Below are 18,160 nucleotides of genomic sequence, written 5' to 3'. Positions count from 1 at the left end.
AGTCATATACTAGGATCAATTTAGTCAACTGTTTTCTTCTCCATGATTTTTTTTAAAAATCATTATTAGATGAATTTCAAGTTAGATTAGTAAATCTTAATATTCTCAACCTTTAGAACAACACCAAGTCAGATAATTTATGAGTGTAACACTATACAAAGTAATTAAGTACAGCTTAACAATTAATATATTAAGCAAAAAGGTATGATGAGAAGAATAATTATTAGCATTAATGTAATTTCTTGGTAAGAAAAGTAAGAGAGAGAATTCTGAAATTTAAAGTGATTAAAAATTAGATGTAGACATGCAGTGGGTAATGAATGATCTTTGGTAATTAGCGACATCCCTGGACATGTTTTCTCAGCAAAGTTTGGTCTGACATATATACCAGATCTTAGAAAAACTGAGAGGAATCAATTTCTGCATAAAATTTACTCACTGATTAGACAATTTTAAAGTAATGATGTCTGAAAATTTCCTTAGGGTACCCTCAAAAAAGGGTCATACCCGCTATCCATTTCTCCATTTAAATTTGCTTTTCTTGCCAAGAATTTGCTTTAACACTAATGATGTTTCTTTTCATGATAAGTGCATTTTCATGTAATACAGAAAAAGAAAAATAGAATCATTTTCAGCATCATCATCATCATCATCATCGTTTAACGTCTGCTTTCCATGCTAGCATGGGTTGGACGGTTTAACTGGGGTCTGGGAAGCCCGAAGGCTGTACCAGGCCAGTCATATCTGGCGGTGTTTCTACAGCTGGATGCCCTTCCTAACGCCAACCACTCCATGAGTGTAGTGGGTGCTTTTTACGTGCCACTGACACAGGTGCCAGGCAGGGCTGGCACGGCCACGATCGGATGGTGTTTGTTACGTGCCACCAGCACGGAGGCCAGTCGATGTGTACCATATAAAATTTAGTACCATATAAAATTTAGTACCTTCTACTTAACTGTATATAATTCATGCAGAAGGCATCCTAGGAAACTTTTCCATTATTATTGTTTTTATATACATTATATGGCTTCTATATCCAATGATTAGCTAAATGAGTTTGTTAAGAAGAAAATCATTGAAAATTCCTCTCTGTTTTTTGAAATGTTTTTGAAATACAGTAATTTCCACTCATCATTCTGCCTTGTATGCTTTCTTTAACTGGAATTTACAGAAGCACCAGCTTACTTAATTGATTTAATGAATGACAAGAACACTGAAATTCGCAAAGTCTGTGATAACACATTGGATATCATAGCTGTAAGTTGCTGATTACTTTGAACCTTCTGAACTGTTGTAATTAACTCTTTTGTGATTATATTTCTGATAAGGACAATGTCTGTGTGTTTCATTTATTTTTTCCCATATAATCAGGATTTTTGGAGAGGCTTAGTAAAATACCTGTTACTTTATATCATCATCATTACCATCATCATCATCATTTTATGCATGGATAAGATGGGTCATTTCAATCTTATTTGGAGTTACTGTCCACCTAGATGGGTTGGAGGATCACATCTCACTCACGTCTTTCATCTGAAGCTTGGTGTCTGTGTCTTGTTGTCCTTCCTATCACAAATCACTTTACAGAATGACTTGGATGTATTTTTATCATTGCACCTGGACTAGAGAGGGAGAAAGAGAGTGGAAGAGATTTCAAGTCCTTGACAAGACAAGATTAAGGACTCTCTGGACTTTATGATCTCTCTACTCAAATGTTAACCACTTGGAAGAATGTACTGGATACATTTACCATTGCACACACAGGCTCCAAAGACTTATACAAAAAGATGATAATACACACACACACACACCATCATTTAATGTCCGTCTTCCATGCTGGTATAAGTTAGACAGTTTGACATAAGCCAGCCAGGTAGAAGACTATCCCAGGCTACTGTGTCTGTTTTGACGTGGTTTTTATGGCTGGATGCCCTTCCTAACACCAATCACCCCATAGAGTGGACTGAGTGATTCATAATCCAAGTAATAATAAGACAAAGAAATTCTTTAACACACCTTTAATGATTCGTTACAATTGTTTCTGTTCCAACTTGACTTGCAACATCAGTTTACACTAAAATTCAAAGTGAAAATTTATGTAATGTTTGTGGTTTTAGGCACACACACACTCAACAGACTTCTTTCAGTTTCTGTCTCCTGGATCCACTCACAAGCCTTTAGTCAGCTTGGAGGTATAGTAAAAGACACTTGCCCAAGGTGCTCTGCAGTGGGACTGAACCCCATCTCATCCTATTATTTCCCATTTCCTTGTCCAAAACAACCTAACAAGGTTAAAGAAGACACTTGTTCCCCACTTACAGACTATTGAATAAAATACAAGAAATTATGTGGTAGAAATCTTAACACATCAAGGTGGCGAACTGGCAGAAACGTTAGCATGCCAGGCAAAATGCTTAGTGGTATTTTGTCTGCCGCTACGTTCTGAGTTCAAATTCCGCCAAGGTCGACTTTGCCTTTCATCCTTTGGGGTCGATAAATTAAGTACCAGTTATGCACTGAGGTCGATCTAATTGACTTAATCCCTTTGTCTGTCCTTGTTTGTCCCCTCTATGTTTAGCCCCTTGTGGGCAATAAAGAAATAAGAAACGTTAGCACATCTGACAAAATGCCTTGTGGTGTTTGTTTTAGCTCTGTACATTCTGGTTACAAATCCAGCCATAAACAACTTTGCCTTTCAAGTTTCTGGATCCAATAAAATAAAGTACCAGCCAAGTATTGTGATTTAATCAACTGATTTCATCATTATCATCATAATCATCATTTTAACATCCACTTTTCCATGTTTGCATGAGTTAGACAACATTTATTGAGGCAGATTTTCTGTGGCCAGAAATGTTTACGCAGAATACTGAAAATGAGCAACACTGCTTGTATGACAGTGACACTCATTTACAACTATGACATGATGTCAAGACAAGGTCTCACACACACACACACACACACACACACACTCAGATGTTGTGCCTATGTTGGAATCAATATTGTTGTTATAATTTTGCATAGCAGAGAAAAAATATTCTGCCAAAACCTTTGCCTCTTGCATTTTCATGTTCCTATATTTACACACATAAACATTGTCTCCTTCTTGAAGGAATATGATGAAGAGTGGTCTAAGAAAATCCAACAAGAGAAATTCCGATGGCATAACTCTCATTGGTTGGAAATGGTAGAGTCTCGACAAATGGAGGATAACAATGAATCATACTTGTATGGTGATGAAGGGATCAACCCATTTTTGCATGACACAGATATTTTAGACAGACCTGAGCTATTCTATGGTACAACTGGTAAGCAGCAACTCCACTTTTTTTTTCACGTTTCTGTAACTATGAAGTTTTGTGAGGATATATGTGATTTCAGCAGAAAAAGAATTAAAGTGTGATTTGAAGCAGTTTGATTTTCCTAGATTTTTCTAGGAAAATTTATTTTCAAAAAATGTTTGCTTGTAAAAGATTCTTGAATCTTTTTTTTTTGGCTTTATCTTTGTAAAATTTTTTTCACCTTTGACTTGTTTCAGTCATTAGACTGCAGGCATATTGGGGCACTACCTTGAATTTTTAGTTTAACTGAATCAACCCCATTGCTTTTTTTTTTTTTTTGTAAAGCCTGGTACTTATTTTATGGGTTTCTTTTGCTGAACTGCTAAGTTATGCAGACATAAACAGATCAACACTGGATCTCAAATGGTGGTGGGAAACAAACACACATACACACACATGTACGACAGGCTTCTTTCAGTTTCCTTCTGCCAAATCCACTCACAAGGCTTTGGTCAGCCTGAGACTATAGTAGAAGACACTTGCCCAAGGTGCCACGCAGTGGGACTGAACCCATGTGGTTGGGAAGCAAGCTTCTTACCACACAGCCACGCCTACACCCATTTGTGTTTTTTTTTTCTAATTATGAACTTTTGAGGATCCACTTGTCCTTTACATTTTAACTACTTTCTTAAGTCTCTTATATCTGTTCTAAACATCAAAATTATTGTTTGATATGTGACAATATTTTGCATTATTCTCTTAAGATTCAATGCATTTTTACTTTATATCATACTTGTATTTATGTATACTTTCTTTTCAATTTTCTCTCCTCTCTCTTTCCCTGTGAAAATTTTGCTGATGGCAACCTTCTTTGCCAGATCTACCTCAATTCTCAGACAGTATCTCTCCTTTGCCATTAATACTATAGCAAACTCTGACTGGGCAACACAACAGGTGTTTTATGCAAACATCTAGATGACCACAAACGGTTTCAAATACAGGCTGGTAAGAAACTGCACTGGCATAACATGTGCATCAATTGTTTAACAACTGCATTCTGTTTCTGTAACACAATCCCTAAATATAAACAACAACGCACTTCTACCCTTTTACCTGCCGTACTATGTGGATGCTCAGTGTACAGAATCCTGATGGAGTTTTTTTCTTTTTTCTTTTTAATGGTCTATTCTAGAGGAAAGGCTAGGTCTAACCTTCCTGTTAAACAGCCTACAATTTGATTGCCTGGTGAGTGGGAATTTCAGTAGGATGACATTCTGTGGGGGAAGGACTAGATCATTGTTTCCCGACCTATTTCTGCCTAGGCCTCATGGAGACTTTCTAGAAAAATGAATGCTTCACTAGTGCTTGGAAAGAAACAACTTCAATTTTGATATTTCATATTTATATACTTTCCTTAAAGAAATATCCTCACTAGGACATTAGAATAGTGCTGTACTGTAGCAAACTGTCTTCACACTTATGCTTGGATGGAGGGATTGATTTGGTTGGGGTGAGTGTAGATGTTATGTTTGCTATGAAAAAATGATTTTCTCAGTTCCATGTCCATCATCGTTTAACATTTGTTTTTCATTCTGGCACGGGTTGGACAGTTTGACAGGAGCTGGTCACATTCCAATTGTCTGTTTTGGCATGGTTTCTACAGCTGAATGCCCTTCCTAATGCCAACCACTTTACTGAGTGTGGTGGGTGCTTTTAACATTTCACCATCATTAATACAGCACCGGCACAAGAGCATTTTATGTGGCATCAGCACCTGTAAAGGACAAGCCTGTATGTATGGATGACTAGAAAAAAGAAGAAACATTTGGGATTCCATGCCTCAGGCCCTGCCAGTGGAGTGTATGCACCATATTGAGAATCACAGGACAGGATGAAGCATTCAGTGCAAGGTATGGAAGTCAGGGTACACAATACAAGTTATGAAAAGAGGATAGAGGGATGATTGCATCATGAACCTGGGGTTCACAAGTGATGGTGGCATAAGACAAGCTTGATCCAAGGAACAGAGCCACCAGAACATGTTGGTCAACCACCTCCCATATCATTCTGTGGGATATGCTTTTAGCTTGGTGTGGACCCATGTGCAATAACAACAGGGTTGCACAAATTTAGGAGTAGTATTATATTGTGGATCTTGTTTGGGTGTTGTAAAGAGTTGGCTGTCATTGTAGGCTGGTATATTTTCTGCTTCTTAAGAGGAAACCAAGTGTTTGTGATGTTGTTTCAGCTATGAGGCCCAGTACAGTTTATATTTAATCAAGCAAGTGTAATTAGTAATTGATCTTTTCTCTATGCATGTCAATTATTATTGATTGCTGGTGTCCTACTTTAAATATTACACAACTGTTCATCACATCTTATTTGTCATTAATCTCAGCATTATTATTCAGCAATATAAACAATTGCTGATCTCCTGTAATCACTCACAGCCTTGATTTAAAAAGAAATAATTTGAACTTCATAAATAATAAACACTTGTTTCATAGCTGCTACATTTCCATGTTCTGAACCAGCAGTCTTCTGGATAAAGTCTGGTCTTCAAGATGTAGTCTGATCTTTTGCATAAAAAATATATTTTCAGCAGTAGGAAGGACATCCAGCCATAGAAACCATGCCAAAGCAGATGCTAGAGTATGATGCAATCCTTGGACCCATCAGATTATGTTAAACTGTCCAGCCCATACCAGCAGAAATCATGAATGTTAGATGAAGATGATGATGATTTTTTTTTGTTAATTTACATAATAATGTTCTTAAATTGTCACAAAAATATCTATAAAAATAAGTTTATATTTCTTACTTTATTACCTATAATTAGATTTTCTTAGTAAATATAATTACATTTTTCCGACTATTTAATCCACATCATCAAGTTTAGTCCAGTCGGACCACTCAAGCTCTTGAGTTGACACGCCAGCATGTCTCAGTCAAGCAACTGTTTTGTTTTTAAAGTCTTTTAGTCAGGAGACAAAAATGTTGCACTTGCTTTTCCTGCAGAACCCAGACTTCTACATTTCAACTACAATTTGCCTTAATGAGGCCTAATTAGATCTATCTTAATTTACTGTGGTCTTCAAACATGAGAAAGGTTCCCAAACCCAATAATAAACAAGTAAGCCATTTTACAGTCATTTGTTTTCAATATTTTCAATGATTAACAAATGAAATTATCAAAAGACATAGGGTTTGTTACGCCCCTTAGTTTACCATTTTGTTATTCACTCAGGTGGATAGATTTTGATTGTGACACCTTGAATCACCAAACTACTCATTAGTTTTCCTGTAAATTTAGTTCCTTTTTCATCAAATCAGTCTCTTCTTGTTCACAACTTACTCTTTTCCAGCAAAACAAATAAAGGAAATTCTGCCTAGTCTTTTGACTTGCTTGGAAAATCAGCCATATTTCACCCAGATCAGATCCTCTTGTTTATATTTTATTTATCTATTTTTATTTAATAAGGAAGGAAAATTAGATGATGTAGTTTTAGGTACAGTTTACTTAAAAAAAAAAAAAAAGATAGTCATATCTGCAATGTCTGTGATCAAAAGTTTACTTAATCAGGTATAACCAATGGCTAAACAGTAACAGCCTGCTCTCTTTGCCAGTTTGATGGAGTTGGAGAAATGTTCAGTGTTGTAACCAGTGCACAGCAGAACATCGATAACAAGTATAAATTAATTTTGCTTCATCCAAAAAAAATAAATTGATGCTTTCTGTTGCCTTTCACTCCTCGTTTCTATCCTACCTGCTAGACACCTTCATGTATTAACTGGTAAATTACACATTACATTTGTGTACTATCTACTTATTTATGCATTTAACTATTTTAAATTATTTTTATTAGTTCCAAATGGAGATAACTAAGTTTTGTCTCAATTTCTCAAAAGTTTATACAAAACTGAAATATTGTTTGTTTTTTACATCCATTTTTCTGTGCTAACATGTATTAGATGAACATATGTTATCGGGGCATTTTTTTACACCTAGATGCTTTTAGTGTTGCTAGGAAGGAATTTCAACTGTGTTTTGTGGTCTGCTACCACAACAGCTCCTTTATAGGGTCCAGTTAGCTCAAGACATCATCAGGAGGAACCACGTCCGGTTTCGGCCCCTACTCCTCTACCGTTTTGACGTGGCGGGGCCCCCTCTTTCAGAGGTGTCTTCAGCTCTGTTGTTGGGTGCATGTCTTCTTTCTTCTGTCGCCTGGCCTCTTTGATGTAGCGTCAACGAGTGTCAGCAGGCGACTGACTGTCTTGTCAAATTTCCCTTTAGATACCTGCTGCTAGGCTCCAACAGGCAGCCCCAGCAAGTTGTCATGTGACACTGTCTCAACTTTAACTGACTAATGAAGGCGCGTAGTCTTAGCCCACGCATTCTCTAAATGAGACTGTCACCTGTCAATCAGCGAGGCTAATTCAGTGTCAGCTTGTCTTATTCCACATGTCTTCAAAAGCACAGAGCCAGTGGATGATTTGTTGACTGGAAAATGACAACAAACTTTACTATTTGTAGCTTAGTGCTTTTTATGTGATGCTTGCAGGAAGTAAATATTGGATGGGTGCTGATGAGGGAGCAAGAACTCTTGAAATATAGCATATATGCCCATTACCCATTTTTCATCTTTGGTTTCATTGTTGTTTACATTAAGCATCTTTGGATATGAACCATCTTAAAATCAGTGCTGGTTACAATTTCTATTGAAATTCTGTAGAGATAACCTTAACACACATTTGTATGCATCTGTATGACATATGACAGGTATTTACAGTTTCCATGTATCATATTCACTTACATAGCATTGGTTGACCTGGAACCACAGTAGAAGATACTTCTCCAAGACACCACACAGTAGAACTGAACCCCAAACCATGTGATTGAGAAACATCTTTATTATCCCTGTACTTATAACAGCACTTCAAAGATACTGATAAAATACCCTTGAAAAGGCTTGTTTCATAATTTTACCATCAGCTTAGTTTACTGTTCAAATTTATGTCTAAATTTCACTTGGAAATTTTTCTTTCTTCATACCCTTGATAAACTAATAATTTATTAAAATTAAGTAAACATTCAAGAGAATATGAAATCTTATTTGGAGCAGTGGAATAAGAAGAACATAATAGCACATAAATATTGGGTTAAAAAAAAACTTTTTGGTTAGAAAAGGTCAAAGGCTGCCCATGGGACACTAACACACATCTGTAAACAGGTCCCACAGTAAGCCTTCAAAGAGGATTTTCAGCCCAATAGTTACATGCTATTATTTAATACCTTTTTGCTCTTCAAGATACACTGTTCCAAATAATTTCTTGGTTGTTCATATTTGTATTTAGTGAATCATTTTGTTTCTTTCTTCTTGTTATTTTAGGTTTTGATCCTGTGATGATGATGGATGGTCACCTTACTCCTGAGTACATTGATGACAATGGTTTATACAATGGTAACCCTGAATTTATGATGCCTTCAGGAAACTTATATAATGTCAGGTAAATATTAACTTTCTCTTTTTTCATTTTGCATCCATTTCCCTATGTTAGTATGATTATAGGTTACATCTTATTGAGGCACTGATTTTACAGCTGGATACCTTTACTGTTGCTCACCTGCTTTTCAAGTAAAAGAGTTTATATTCCATTCTTTTTAGAAAGCAAGCACAGAGCTAAAGGAGAATTTCCCAACTGAAAACTGTCATCAAACAACACTGCTTGAAACTTGGCTGTTTTCTCCCGTGTGAAACACAGAATGTAAACATTCACACTTACATACATGTATTTTTTTATCCTTTACTTGTTTGTCATTAAACTGTGGCCATGCTGGGGCACCATCTTGATGAACTTTAGTCTAACGAATTAACCCCAGTAGGTTTTTCTTTTTTGGAGCCTGGTGTAGCTGTCCAGCTGGCCAGCATTTGTTAAACCATACCATACAACCCATGCCAGCATAGAAAACAGATGTTAAAAGATGATGATGGCACATGCTTTGAGTTCTATTTTCTTATTTGTATCACAAAATCTACATATATATATATATATATATATATATATATATATATATATTTGCCAACTAAATGTGGTGGTCCCATAGAGGATGATGTTACTGTTGTTTGTAGCCTTAGGAAGACATCTCCTCCAGCTAGCTAACAACACACTGTATGTGTCGAATTAGTATTTGCAAGGGGAGGTCATCGCTCCCATCTCTAGCCTTACATGATACACACAGACCTGGGTTTCTGAGTAGTTACCCATCTTCAGTGTGTGATAATCACCAGCTATATATATATATATGATATACAGTGGGCTTCCATGCAGTTTCCATTTATCAAATCTACTCAGAAAGCATTGATTGACCCAGTGTACTATAGTAAAAGGCATTTGCTGAAGGTGCTGCACAGTGGGACGGAACTCAAAACCACATAGTTTAGAAGTGAAGGTCTTAGCCACACACCCATGCCTGCACTTACACGCTATGCCTGCACCTATGATAACACTGTGTAACACAATTTTTGTCCTTGAGTAGTAACTGTTATTTCCTATTTACTTACCCCTAAAAAGTATGAAAAATTGGTAATATTTCCTTCAAACTTTGCTTTTAGTACATTTATTCAAACCCCAAAGAATCGTTTGCAACACATGGCTATGCTACTCCCCTCTCCCAGTTCTGCTCATGATCAGAGATGTACATATTGTTGGCCAAGGGACATGCTCAAGTGGTTAAGGTCAAGCAACTGACAAGCAAATCTGTAGTATTAAGCAGAATGTTTGCTATGAGGATATTTCTGTTTCAACGACTCAGTGCTGAATCTGTCTGAAATATATTGGAAAATAGTTTCAAAATATTGATGTTCAACTCACAAAAGCAAAGTTTGAAGGGGGTAGTAGTCATTTCCTTTGATTTTTAGACAGAAGCAAATAGGAAATATAAAATTTTGTTACACTGTGATATTAGAGATATTTTTTAAATCAACTTTGTAATCTTTCATAAATCTGCTGAAATGTATCAGCTCATCCCATAAGTTCTGTCTGATTTTACCTTTTTTAAAATTGAATGAAATTTAATAGTATTCTAGAATATCTAACGGAATTAAAAAATTATTTTTATGCATTTGTGTACGTTTAAACTAATTAAATATTATTTTATAGAATAATAGAATTAACATTTCTTTGATTAAAACCCTTTCTAACATGGAAGTATCCAAAGAGCATTTAAGGCACATAATGCTTTATGAGTACAAAAAAGGAAACTCTGCAGCCGAAGCAACTTGAAACATACTCTCAGTTTATGGGAAAGAATGCTTGAATGAAAGAACTTGCAGAAGATGGTTTGCAAAATTCAGAAGTGGAGATTTCAGCTTTGAAGATGAAGATCAAACAGGACGTCCAGTTGAGTTTGATGATAAGCTTCTTGAGGCATTACTTGAAGAAAACCCTGCATTATCAGTTGCAGAATTGGCAATAAAGCTTAGTTCAAACCATACAACTGTTCATCGTCATCTTCAACAACTTGGAAAAAGAGTGCCTCATGAATTGTCCGAAAGCAACTGCAAATCCCGAGTTGACATCTGCTCTTCTCTCTATTCTAGCGAACTCATTTCACCCTTTTCAGTTAGACTTGTGACTGGTGATGAAAAATGGATCTTCTATCGAAATGTTAAATGTCGTAAACAGTGGCTTGGTAAAAGGGAAAAAGCTCAACTACAACTGAAAAGGGAACTTCATGGGGAAAAGGTTCTTCTCTCTATCTGGTGGGATTGCAAAGGAGTAATTCACTTTGAATTATTACCACCTAATGCAACAATCAATGCTCAAGTCTACTGGCAGCAATTAGAACATTTGAACCAATCTTTGAAGAAAAAAAGACCCTCTTTAGTGAATTGAAAAGGAGTGATGTTTCATCAGGATAATGCACAATCCCACACTGCAAAGATCACATCAGAGAAGATCAAAGAGCTTGGTTGGGGAAAAATTACTCATCCACCTTATTCTCCCGACCATGCTCCTTCAGACTACCATTTGTTTCGTAGTTTACAGAATCATTTGGGGGACATAACTTTTGCAAGCCAGGAGGAGGTCGAAATTAACATTTCAGAGTTCTTTGCTTTGAAGCCAAAAGAGTTTTACATTGATGGGATTAAAAAGCTTGTAAATAGATGGAAGGAAGTCATAGATAATCAGGGAAAGTACATTGATGATTAAATTTCAATTAAATATAGCATTTGATCACTTGTTTTCTTTATTCGAAATTCGGACAGAACTTATGGGATGACCTGATATTTTTATGGCTCTTACGGTTGCTATTATTGTTGTGTTTCCATTGAATTTTCATATTAAATATTTTTTGTTTCCCTCAGATACAGTGGTGAATTCGAACCGTACATTCGACCTGATACTCAACTTGGTTTCATTGTCGACGGTCAAGCTGTTGATGAATATGGCCGGCCAATAGGTATGTATCGACCTCCTAGCATTGGCGATTATCAACAGATGTATTCGAAAGGCAACTTAGAAGATGACTATATCTATAGCAGCTACGCCTATCAACGATAGACACAAAGACAAAAAAATGGAAGGAAACAAAAAGATCTTTTGCTTCACCAAGGAAATATTCTGAGAAAATGCTAGAATATTTCTCTGCAAAAACCAGGCATATTTATTTGCATTATTTTTTCCCCCATTTGTTTAAAAGAAAAACAAAAAAAATAAATTAAAATTTTAGCATGACTGAAATTAGCCCACCTCAAATAATAAAAAAAAAAAAATGTCCATGCTGCTTCAAATGTTTGAGAATTCTTGAATTATTATCAAAAACTCATTTATCATAACCTTCTCTGTTGGAGACTAAATATCAAGTTGGTACACTTGCCATACCATTTGGCCAACTGATTGCTACTTTTCTGGGCTTTTCAGCTCTTATTTCCGGCTAAAATGAAAAAAAAAAATTTTTATTTCCAATGAATTTTTTTTTTTTTTTGTTACTGGATTAAGAAGCCTGAAGAAGCTTTGAAAATGTTTGAGTTATTTTTTTTTTTTTCATTTTCTTTGTGTTTGTGCATGAGTGCATGCATAAGCGCGTATGTGCTCGAGTGTTTGTGTTGAAGAAACATGTGCAGCAGATGCATAAGCAAGCTGCACTTTGTATCAAATGAACTGTTAACATTTTTTTTTCTCTTTTCAGATATATTTTTTATTTTGATCTTATTTTTTCAGTTTATTTTTTTAGTAAAAATCTCAAAGAAATTTGCTTTAGTTTTGGGGACCAAAATGTTTGTTTGTGATTCTTCCCTTTAAATGAAAGGGGGAATGATAGATTTGGATTTTTTAAACATTTTTTTGTTTTAATTGTTCTAGTGATTAATCAGAAGTGTTGCCTACCAAATAGTTCTGAGAAACTACCAAACTAGAATCTTTCAGTTGAAGGTTATGAATGCAGACAGATGCAGAGTTGTTTGTTTGGTACATCAAGACATTGTCAGCCAAAAACTCCTGTGTATCTGTTCTGAATATACCTCTAGCAGTGTCTAAACATTGTCAACCAAAAGCTTCTCTGCATAGCCTCTATTCTGAGTAAATATACTTTTACTGGTGTCAAAAAATGAAAATGTTTTTCCTTTAAAGTATTAATATATTCAGGGAATCTCAGTACCACATCTTTGGGGTTTCCTGACTAGCAACAATCAGTATTATAGGTTCATTTCTATTGAGCAATCCTGCTCTACCACAGTTGCCATTAGATCAACTGACCACACAGTATATTCTATCTTCTACTTGGGCAGTGAGCTGGCAGAACTGTTGGAGCATCAGACAAAATGTTCAGTGACATTTCTTCTGGTTTTATGTTCTAGACTCATATTCTGCTGAGGTCCACTTTGCCCTCCATCCTTTTAGGGTCGATAAAATAAGTACCAGTTGAGCCCTGGGTCGATGTGATTTATTAGCTCCCTCTCCCTAAATTTCAGGCCTTATGCTTACTATAGTAGGAAGAAAAATTATTATTATTATTATTATTATTATTATTACTACTACAAGTAAAAGATGGTGAGCTGGCAGGATTGTAACAAGTGAAGGCAAATCGCTTAGCAAGCATTTCTTGCAGCTTTACTTTGGGGGTTGAAAATTCCACCAAGGTCAAAAATTTAACTTGCATCCTTTCGGGGTCAATAAAATGAGTATCATTTGAGCACTGGGATCAATGTAATTGACTAATGTCTTCCCCCCCACCCAAAAAAAAAAAATAATTTCAGGTCTTGTGCCTATACTCTTTTACTTGTTTCAGTCATTTGACTGCGGCCATGCTGGAGCACCGCCTTTAGTTGAGCAAATCGACCCCAGGACTTATTCTTTGTAAGCCCAGTACTTATTCTATCGGTCTCTTTTGCCGAACCGCTAAGTGACGGCGACGTAAACACACCAGCATCGGTTGTCAAGCAATGCTAGGGGGACAAAATTTTATATTCTGCTGACACCACCACCACTCATTGTCAATAGTTGTTAGTTTCTCAGTTCCATTCTGCTCCAGTATCAGTTGTGAAGGAATAACAGATTTTTATGTCTTACAACCAAACTACCTACCTTTTTACCTACCTACCTACCCACCAATTCACTCTGCAACTAGTCATTATCAGCAATAAACATTCACAGTTAACTTTCTGCATATTTCAATGCAGTGGAAAACCAAAAAAAAAAAAAAAAAAAAAAAAAATTAAATGACAAAAGATATTTATTTATTAATTTTTACCAAAGTTTTTTTTTTTTTATGTATATATATATTGCTAATTGCTTTGTTACTAGATTTTTTAATGTTGGCCCTCTCTCGGTTTTGTTTCTAACAAGAAGACTGCCTACGTTTCAACTAATTTTTCAATACAATAAAGATTTTCTGGAGGGATTTAGTAAAAAATCTGTAGCTTTATATATTGTATATACCAAATATTATATCTACCAACTGGTGTGTGTGTGTGTGTGTGTGTGTATATATGTGTATATATATACATAATGTTGACCAACAGAAATGTAATAGTCTCATATTATAATGATGTTTTAAATTAAATATGAACACTTAAGTATGGGTGGTCTCAGGCTTGCTAACATTTCAAAGAGGGTTAAATATTCTTTTCTACTCTAGGCACAAGGCCTGAAATTTTGGGGGAGGGGGCCAGTTGATTAGATCGACCCCAGTATGCAGCTGGTACTTAATTTATCGACCCCAAAAGGATGAAAGGCAAAGTCAACCTCTGTGGAATTTGAACTCAGAACGTAAAGACAGATGAAATACTGCTAAGCATTTTGCCCAGCGTGCTAATGTTTCTACCAGCTCACCACCTTTGAGGGTTAAATAGTCTCAGAAATGGTGCAGATTCTGTTATCAGCTTTCTGCTATATTTGTTTAGTTCTCACTGTTTGAAAATAATTTGTTGATTTAAAATATTAAACTAGCAGAATATTTAAATAATGTAATAAATTATCAATATCAAAAACAAGAGTGTTTTAGAGTAGAATGAAAAAAATAAATTATTATTATTATTATTATTATTATTATTGAGCTGGCAGATTCATTAGCGTGCTGGACAAAATCTTTGCAGCATTTCTTCCAGTTTTAAGTTCTGAGTTCAAATTCCTCTACAGTCAACTTTGCCCACCATCCTCTTGGGGTCGATAAAGTAAGTACCAGTTGAACACTGGGGGTCAGTGTAGTCGATTTCCTTCCTCCCTCAAAATTACTGGCCTTGTGCCAAAATTTAAAATCTCTATCATTACCACTACTACTATTACTACTACTACTTAATCTGTTGCTCAGTTTAACACCACCCTTATCACCAGCTAGCTCTTGGGTGCATTTTCTAGAGTCCTTTGTTGCAAGGCATTCAGAACCAGATAACCTATAAGTTGTGGTTTATTCTAATCTTACCCTCACTTCAATATTAGAGACCCTACATTAAGGTCATGGTTGCTACCCAGCCCTGATCTACTGACAACACCATACCAATATTTTTTGTCTTTTACTTTTAACCTACCTTTTACAATAGTCCTTTGACTGATTTTGATTTTGGGGTTTCCCTTCCCATACCTTCTCATCATTATTCAGAGGTAACTGAGGCTCCTTGTTTTTTAAATATATTCTTTAAAAACAAAGTTAGTCTGTTTATTATTTTATAAATTCATGTGCTACGTCTGTCTCTAACTTTTAGTAGAAATTTCTCTAATTAGTAAGTCGTAAGTAGCATGATACTTAGGATTTGATAATGGAAGGAAGTCTTTGAAGTTTATGTTTGCATGTCAGCCTTCTCTCACAAAACTAGCTTCGGTTTCCTTCCTTCCTCCCTCCCTTCCTCTCCATGCGTACATGTATACATACATATATACTTACTTAGTTCCTGCAGTGAGAAAGGGATGTAAAGAAAACTTAGTGTTTTACCTTAAGAAAAAAAAATAAGTCAAGTATATACACACATAAAACTTTCTATATGTATTCTATATATTATAATTAAGTATATAGAATATGTATTTTAATTTTGATTTATGTGTACATGTGGCATATTAAAGCATTCTTTCTACATTTCCCTGTATAATACTGTAAAATATGCACCTCTTGTCACTACATATACAAAATATTTTCCCCTCAAATGTTGCTTGCCTGCTGACAATGAATTTCATTGGCCATTTGAACTAGGTATTTCTGTCTACCATCCTACCATGGCTGAAATTGTTGAATTCTTCAACAATGACTTAGAATCTCAGGCAATTTGACCTGAAAAAAAGCTAATTTGTATACACATGTGTTACGCCTTTGAATTACATAAGTCATATACAGATTGGCTTGAAAACATATGTAGTGTGGATTTACCTTCTCTATTCCCTATACTGTTACATATATATAATTCTCTCATCGGTATGTTTTCTGAAAGAACATCTATGAGAGACCTTGTTTCTTTATAATCAGAACTACTATCAATTGTCCTTCAATGCTTTTAGAAATGAAATTATTTGGATTAATCTTTTAATGAATCTCTGGTGTGACATACCATATATATATATTTCATTTTAGGCAGGTTTTGCCTTTTTAGACAAAATTAGATATTTCTGATAAACAGTATAATTAGAATTATTGCTATAATAAACCTGTCAAACTCTGTGGTCACCAACCAGAAAATGTTATAATACAGTAAAGTTTGCTGTGTTGGCTTTTAGTTATTTACATAGTGTAGCACAAGTGCAATATCTTTACTTATTGAACCAGAAGACCATGTTAGTTTTTAACAAGATCTTCAGAGCAAGACAAGAGAAAGAGAGAGAGGGATCCAGAAAATTTGTTACAACTCAATTTTATGGCTTTTTTTTTCTTTCACTCCTTCTCTCTCCCTTTCTCTCCCTTTCTCTTTCAAATTGAAAATTATGACAATTACTTGAATATTCTTCTTTTTCTTGCCTATGTGCCATGTCTACAGCAGGTGGTGATCAGGGACTTCCATACTCTCCTGTCCCATACACAACATAGCATGAAATTGGTCCGGTCTTGTTGAAGCCAGTTGGTAAGACCATTGAGTATCCTCTCTCTCTGTCTTTCCAAGCTTCTTCTTCTTCTTCTTTTCAGTTTTCCTGGTTGTCATCAAGTGCTCAAGGCTTTGTCTTCTCATCTGGTGTCCAATAAACTGAACTTGTTGTCCTCAGTGTTGTTAACAAGCTTCCTGGTGCTCTTTGCTCATCTAAGGGCCTCAATGTTTGTCACTCTATCTGCATATGACACCTTCAGTATTTCCTCCTCAGGAACCACAAACTCTGCAACATTGATAAGCTTTTGCACTCATTCTTGCACTTAAATGTAGCATAATTAATATTTTCTTAATTATCTATGTTTAACACTGACCATGTTGACACCAACCACAATTAGCACTGCAATAACTGTTATTCTTGAATGATTGATCTAATCCAATTCCTAGGATTGACCTAATTCAATTTCCACACCACCACCACCACCATCACTATCATCAGGCCCATGGATGTCTTAACCACAGTCTATTCCATTGTCAGTATTCAAGCCATGTCTGAATTATACTGCTTCCTACATGTGTTGCGCTTTCTTCCTTCTCTCTTTGCCACAGCACACCACCAGAGTCACCTCAACCAACACCCCACCTTAATTCATGATCTGTGCTCTTCCTCCTTTCACATAACCCTAAAAACTTCTTTTCTTTAAATGTCTTATTGTTATTATTATTTAAGGTGGCAGAATCGTTAGCACGCCAGACAAAATGCTTAGCAGCATTTCATCCGTCTTTATGTCCTGAGTTCAAATTCTACCTTGGTCGACTTGGCCTTTCATCCTCTCAGGGTCAGTTAAATAAGTACCAGTTGAATACTGGGGTCAATGTAATCGACTTAACCCCTCCTATGAAATTGCTGGCCTTGTGCCAAAATTTTAAATCCTTTTCATTATTGCAATGAGCTGGCAGAATTGTTAGAACATCGGTCAAAATGCTTTGCAACTTTTCTTCTGGTTTTTTACACACTGTGCTCATATTATATCGAGGTTGACTTTGCCTTTCATACTTTCAAGGTGAATAAAATAAAGTACCAATCATGTACTGAGGTCAATGTAATCAACTACTCCCAAATTTCGGTCCTTGTACCTAAAGTATAAATAATGATGATGATAACAATCCTTTCTATTGGAAGCCATAAGGCCTCAAATTTGGGGGAAGGGAATGAGTCAATTACATTGACCCCAGTGCATAACTGGTACTAATTTTATCATCCCCAAAAGGATGAAAGGCAAAGTTGACCTCGGTAGAATTTGAACTCGGTACGTAACAGTGGATGAAATACCGCTAAGCCTTTCTACTATAGGCGCAAATTTTGGAGGAGAG

General features: G+C 35.8%; 1 protein-coding gene across 3 annotated transcripts in view; it reads left to right on the top strand.

Moving 5' to 3' along the window:
- The window catches only part of LOC115214947 (kinesin-associated protein 3), a 113,554-nt gene extending 95,959 nt beyond the window's left edge, over nucleotides 1-17,595 (top strand). For 2 of the 3 annotated variants that reach the window (XM_029784035.2, XM_029784036.2), the window contains exons 14-17: nucleotides 1,172-1,257; nucleotides 3,113-3,308; nucleotides 8,672-8,789; nucleotides 11,651-11,991. In XM_029784035.2, the coding sequence (XP_029639895.1) occupies nucleotides 1,172-1,257; nucleotides 3,113-3,308; nucleotides 8,672-8,789; nucleotides 11,651-11,846 (596 nt within the window). In that variant the 3' untranslated portion in view covers nucleotides 11,847-11,991. Of the gene's footprint in view, nucleotides 1-1,171; nucleotides 1,258-3,112; nucleotides 3,309-8,671; nucleotides 8,790-11,650; nucleotides 11,992-16,741 lie in introns of those variants that run through there. The other variant, XM_036505441.1, reaches the window with a different exon arrangement.
- The last annotated feature ends 565 nt before the right edge of the window (nucleotides 17,596-18,160 follow it).

Source organism: Octopus sinensis, linkage group LG8 (assembly GCF_006345805.1).
Source record: "Octopus sinensis linkage group LG8, ASM634580v1, whole genome shotgun sequence".
NCBI lineage: Eukaryota > Metazoa > Mollusca > Cephalopoda > Octopoda > Octopodidae > Octopus > Octopus sinensis.
Note: the sequence above shows the minus strand (reverse complement) of the source record. Positions and strands in the feature narration are given on the sequence as shown.